Source organism: Oncorhynchus gorbuscha, linkage group LG19 (assembly GCF_021184085.1).
Source record: "Oncorhynchus gorbuscha isolate QuinsamMale2020 ecotype Even-year linkage group LG19, OgorEven_v1.0, whole genome shotgun sequence".
NCBI classification, from domain to species: Eukaryota; Metazoa; Chordata; class Actinopteri; order Salmoniformes; family Salmonidae; genus Oncorhynchus; species Oncorhynchus gorbuscha.
Window position 1 is genome coordinate 4,864,461 of NC_060191.1, and position 6,024 is coordinate 4,870,484.

Genomic DNA, 6,024 nt, shown 5'->3' on the forward strand with positions numbered 1-6,024 from the left:
AATAAAACACTTTTCAATTGAGGACTATAAATGTCTTCATGTGTAAATTATTTTGTATTAGATCCATAAACCTATTTCATAAATAGCACATTCCTGAAAAAACACTTCTGTTGCTCAAAGCAACATGGGGCAGGCCATTGTAAATAAGAATGTTAATTGACTTGCCTAGTTAAAGGTTAAATAGATGTTATTTTTAAACAAAGCAATCAAATGCTACAGTGCATTCAGACCCTTCCCCTTTTCCACATTTTGTTACATTACAGCCTTATTCTAAAATGGATAAAACACTAATTCTCCTCATGAAAAAACGATAACAGCTTTCTGAAATATTAGTACCAGTCAAAAGTTGACACACCTACTCGTTCAAGAGTTTTTATTTGTACATTGTAGAATAGTGAACACATCAAAACTATGAAATAACACATATAGAATCATGTAGTAACCAAAAAAAGTATTAATCAAACCATATTTTATATACTTCAAAGTAACCAAGGCAAAGGGTGGCTACTTTGAAGAATCTCAAATCTAAAATATACTTTGATTTGTTAACTATTTTTATGTTTACATGATTCCATGTGTTAATTCATATTTTGTGTCTTCACTAGTATTCTACAATGTAGAAAATAAAAACCCTTGAATGATTAGATGTCCAAACTTAACTGGTACGCTGTGTGTGCGTACACACAGACACAAACATTTCTAAAAACCCATTTCTGCTTTGTCATTATGGGGTAGAGTGTAGATTGTTTTCCCCCTCAATTTAATCAATTTTAGAATAAGTAACGTAACAAAATGTTGAAAAAGTCAAGGGGTCTAAATACTTTCCAAAATCACTTTTCAGTAAATGAGACAAAGGAAGTATTAGTTTCATTTTATTAAAATGGAGTCAAAACCTAAAACAAATATACAATCTAAACAATCTATTTTTCTTCACTGTTATGGTCGATCTTCTCCCCATGGTTATGCAATGACGCCTGATCAATCAGTCAGTGTGAATGCATTTCACTCCATCTGCATTCATTTTGAAATACAAGTTGGTATGTCTGTATATCAGTCTCTCCTGTGTGTAAGTATATGTGTGGATGTGTATGATAAATCCTATGTGTAATCCTCACTTTCCCTCTCCCTCCTTCTTGACCTTGAGGAACTCTGCCATGTTGGAGAAGTATTTCTGGTTGGCCTCAGCCACCTTCTTCTCTGCTGCATGCGGGTTCACGATCTCCAGTCCCTGAGGAACACAGAGTTCAGTTCAAGTACAATTCCACAACAAACAGAAACGAGGAGGCCACTCCTGCTGGTAAATGCTAACGTTACTGGTGATGAAGTGCTTCGTTTGTTGAAATGATAAAATACGTGTAACTTTTTTTTCATGTGAAAACAAAACCAATTAGGCCTACCTGTAGCGGAGTGAAGGCTACGCTGGAACTGGTTCCTGAGGAGTTGTCTCTGACCGAGGACCTCCCGCCGACTGTGGACCTCCCGCCGACTGTGGACCTGCTGCCAACTGTGGACCTGCCGCCAACTGTGGACCTGCCGCCGTACGTCATGTTCTGCTTCTGCAGCTTCCTCTGTAGGGACTTGGATATCCTGGCCTTGGTGGCCTCGTTGACCTGAGCCTGTCTGACGCGTCCACTGCCTGACTTCCCCAGCTGGCCCAGACTGAAACCCAGGTCCTCCTGGTACGCATCATCCTCAATCTGAGAGAAACAGAGACAGAGGGTGGTTGGTTAAAAAGACCAATACATATTTATTGTAATTACACATAGTAAAATATAGTAACAGCTGTCCTGAAAGACAGATTAGCTGTTCTGACCTCTGCGAAGGTCATCCTGTTGGCGTGTTTCCTGATCTCTGTCAGACCCAGACGCTCCTTCATCTTACGATACCTGGACAAGGACAGACAAAAAATGAGACCATCAATACTGTTTAACATTGCACTTTGGATGACACCGCAGGACCAGCTATCTACACATCCCTAAAGTAAATACCTCCGCCCTCCTCTCTTCTTCCTCTGTCCGTCCAACGGTGCTGGCAGGGGTTTGACAGTCTTCACTGGTGGAGGCTCCTGCCATTTATCAAACTTCTTCTCGATCTCCTCTTTCAGGTCATAGCCCACCTGCACAGAGAGAATAACACCAGAGTTAATATGTAACAGACGTTTATTCAGCCCTTTCCTCCCTCTCCAGTTCTCACCTTGCCGTCTGCACTCTCGTGGAAGCTGTCCACTCGGGATGCCAGGGTGCACTTAGCTGAAACCAGGCGTGCTGCCTTTCTCCTCAGGTCCTACAACACAGGGATAACTATTGTTAGCTTAGGTAAAGCCACAGTCAAACAAAGCTCTTGGGAACACAGCGCCAAGTGTGGTGCACTAACCGGGGGTAGAGTCTGGACCACATCACAGTGGTAGATGTAGCCGGTGTGTGGGAGCACAGCGGTGCTGCTGAACCCTGACAGGGTCCTCTTCTGGGTTCCCAGTAGCATCAGGTTACAGGCTGGCATCTTAGACAGGTTGGTCAGGCCCCCAGCAATACCTACCACCACAGGGAGGAAGACGACTGTATGATTGGGAGAATCATGTAAATTATATAAAAAACTAAATCCTTATAATCACTGACCCATGATCTTGGCTGCGGTCGAGGCTCCAACGATGACTGACAGATTAGGAGCAATGAACGACATCCTGGACTCCACATATTCATAGATCCTGTGTTTTGATTGGTTCAGCTCTAGCGCCATGTCACAGGCCTCCTCCAACCTCTTCAGTTCATCCTCACCCAGCATCGTCCTGGAAACAAGTCATGTTGTTATTACAACATCATTGAGATGGAAAGGTGGTCTGCAACCAAATGGATGTTACTGTTCCCTGTTGTGTAGATAATGTAAGGTCTATTGATCATATTTCTATCTGAACATTCTGTAAATGTCTGCTCCACCAAATAAGTTCAGTCCCATTGGTGGACCTCTCCAACTGAATCAACCCAGGTGTCCCTGCTCTTACCCCCGTGACGTGTCCCTGCTCTTACCCCCGTGACGTGTCCCTGCTCTTACCCCCGTGACGTGTCCCTGCTCTTACCCCCGTGACGTGTCCCTGCTCTTACCCCCGTGACGTGTCCCTGCTCTTACCCCGTGACGTGTCCCTGCTCTTACCCCCGTGACGTGTCCCTGCTCTTACCCCGTGACGTGTCCCTGCTCTTACCCCCGTGACGTGTCCCTGCTCTTACCCCTGTGTGGTGGAGGCTGTGACGTGTCCCTGCTCTTACCCCTGTGTGGTGGAGGCTGTGACGTGTCTCTGCTCTTACCCGTGTGGTGGAGGCTGTGACGTGTCCCTGCTCTTACCCCTGTGTGGTGGAGGCTGTGACGTGTCCCTGCTCTTACCCCTGTGTGGTGGAGGCTGTGACGTGTCCCTGCTCTTACCCCTGTGTGGTGGAGGCTGTGACGTGTCCCTGCTCTTACCCCCGCGTGGTGGAGGCTGTGACGTGTCCCTGCTCTTACCCCCGCGTGGTGGAGGCTGTGACGTGTCTCTGCTCTTGCCCCTGTGACGTGTCCCTGCTCTTACCCCCGCGTGGTGGAGGCTGTGACGTGTCCCTGCTCTTACCCCTGCGTGGTGGAGGCTGTGACGTGTCCCTGCTCTTACCCCCGCGTGGTGGAGGCTGTGACGTGTCCCTGCTCTTACCCCCGTGTGGTGGAGGCTGTGACGTGTCCCTGCTCTTACCCCTGCGTGGTGGAGGCTGTGACGTGTCCCTGCTCTTACCCCTGTGTGGTGGAGGCTGTGACGCTGACCACCATGATGGTGGCGTTGGTCAGGATCTGCTGCAGATTCTCGTTGTTCTTACACTTGTCCAGGTTGTTCCCCAGCTCCTACACACACGGTGTTCAGCCCAACAGCAGGGACATGAATAGTAGACAACAGTTTAAAACAATGAAAACACATTTTGATGTGGAAGAGAATCCTCCTCTAACATCAGCTCACCTTGACAGTGCGGACGTAATCCAGAGAGTTGGGCACCAGGGACTCCAACTCAGGGAACCTCTTAGAATACTTGTCACGTACAAACTTGTGAATGATGTCTGACAAAGACAAACAAAGACACCGTTAGACATAACGCAAAGCAAGCCAATTACAGCAGCATATTGACACAATCACTTATGAACATAGTGGACTCACTCAGTTCGTTCTCAATTTCTACTGTGAGGTTATTGGCAGCAACGATGAGCTTGTATTCTGGGTCTGCCTCCACCGGACCGGAGACTGAAGAGAAAGGGAAGAGAGGAGAGTCAGTAAAACCACAAGATGGAGGATCAGAAACCATTGAAGTAGAATCAGTATCCATTGTATTGAGTGGAACATAAACCACAGAACGAGACATCCAAACAGCCAATTATAGAAGTGCTGTGTCTTCAATAGGGCGCCAGGTAGCCTAGAGGTTAGAGCATTGGCAAAGTAACTGACCCAGTAAAACAACCCTATCCGCTGTATGTGACAACAAAAACATAGAAACAGTCAACAATCACCTTCAGAGTTCTTGCGCTGCTTCTCGACATAGATTGCAATTTTGTCCATGATCTCTGAGAACTGTAAACAAACAAATTGTGGGTTTTCAAAAGAAACAAAAATAGCTTATATGTTCTAGAACAGGGTTTCCCAGTCTTGGGCCCACCCCTGGGAGCACATTTTGGTTTTTACCTTAGCACTAGAGCTGATTAAATCATCAAAGCTTGCCGAGTTGGTTATTTGAATCAGTGCTAGGGCAAAACTAAAACAGGCACCCACGGGGGGCTCCAGGGCCCAGTTTGGGAAACCCTGTTCTAGTATATTGACTGCACGCAGCTCCACACACTGCCCTGACCTGTTTGCTGTTGCGTAGTTTAGCGATGGACGAGACACTCTCAGCTCCGCTGTAGTCCACCTCCATCTCCTCTGGAATGTCCTCCAAACCTCCCTCTACATGTCCCTCCCCTGCCTCCCCATCACTCTCCCCCTCTTCCCCCGGGTACAACCCATCCTCCCCCTCATCCCCCGCCTCCTCCAGATCAGCCAGGAGCTCATCAGCCAGAGACATCTGCAGGAAAGGAACAACAATGTGGGACAAGGCTGTGTGCAAAGGCTAAATGTGAGAATCTAGAATCTTTACCATAAAAACAATTGGTTATGGTTCATTTATTAATTTATAACGAGCTAACGTTAGCTGTGGCGCAGCGGTCTAAGGCACTGCATCTCAGTGCTAGAGGCGTCACTAGAGACCCTGGTTCGATTCCAGGCTGTATCACAACCGGCTGTGATTGGGAGTCCCATAAGGTGGCGCACAATTGGCACAGCGTCATTGTAAATTATAATTTGTTCTTAACTGACTTGCCTAGTTAAATAAAGGTTGAATCACCCAAAACTAAAAACTGGCCTCGCTGGATAACCGTGGCTATAACAGAAATTAGCTAGCTATGTCTAGCTAGTTAAATAACAGGGAACCGTTCGCTTGTTGAAATTATACGGCACAAATTTATGAGATCTTACCTTCGGAGTTCGCAACTCCTACCGTCAAAAGAAACCCTACAAATCCAGCAACTTTCGAAATGCGTTAGACGTTAAAAATGTTTGCTTATGCTATCAACGTCGCCTCTATAGCGAGTCGCAGACGAAAGGCATCACCATAAATAATCCAATGGGTGGTCAGAGGTTTGTAACGTTGAGCCTTGAGCAAGGCTTTATGGGAACTGCTGTTTTTATCCGTAGTATATGCCAGTATCAGACCTGGATAAACGTGAATGGTCTTTATCTCACTTATATTTCCAGCCTTAATGCTTTCTATATTCAATGGCTAGTCATTCCGTGTTTTACTTTGGTAGAGTATTTTGGAGATGAGTTATTCACCCTATCCTTGACCATCCTTTGTCCCAATTTCATAATAAGCATCATTCCCCCATAACCAGAGATGGGGGATGGGAAATAAGATTAGTTATTGTTATGCAACATCCCTTGAGCCATCCATTGTTAGCTACATAATACAGTAGTTTGATCCTTTCTTTCAG

General features: G+C 46.0%; 1 protein-coding gene across 1 annotated transcript; it reads right to left on the reverse strand.

Moving 5' to 3' along the window:
- Positions 1–855: 855 nt before the first annotated feature.
- Positions 856–5,644, reverse strand: LOC124005596 (U4/U6 small nuclear ribonucleoprotein Prp31-like). Its single transcript, XM_046314999.1, has 13 exons — positions 5,510–5,644; positions 4,848–5,060; positions 4,513–4,573; positions 4,166–4,249; positions 3,971–4,068; positions 3,752–3,858; positions 2,616–2,785; positions 2,374–2,531; positions 2,194–2,283; positions 1,989–2,116; positions 1,814–1,886; positions 1,398–1,697; positions 856–1,228 (listed from the first exon to the last, which is right to left on the reverse strand). The coding sequence occupies exons 2-13, from the start codon at positions 5,058–5,060 to the stop codon at positions 1,112–1,114; spliced, it is 1,599 nt and encodes a 532-aa protein (XP_046170955.1). The 5' UTR covers positions 5,510–5,644; the 3' UTR covers positions 856–1,111.
- Between the last annotated feature and the right edge of the window lie 380 nt (positions 5,645–6,024).

What these genes read in the sequence shown, in the direction of transcription:
- LOC124005596 (XM_046314999.1), bottom strand. Translation starts at nt 5,060, where the DNA reads ATGTCTCTGGCTGATGAGCTCCTGGCTGATCTGGAGGAGGCGGGGGAT. An exon ending in GCAGCGCAAGAACTCTGAAG is followed by an intron (nt 4,250 to 4,512) that starts GTGATTGTTGAC and finishes CTTTCTCTTCAG; the next exon opens with TCTCCGGTCCGGTGGAGGCA. An exon ending in ACGAGAGTGCAGACGGCAAG is followed by an intron (nt 2,117 to 2,193) that starts GTGAGAACTGGA and finishes CTCTCTGTGCAG; the next exon opens with GTGGGCTATGACCTGAAAGA.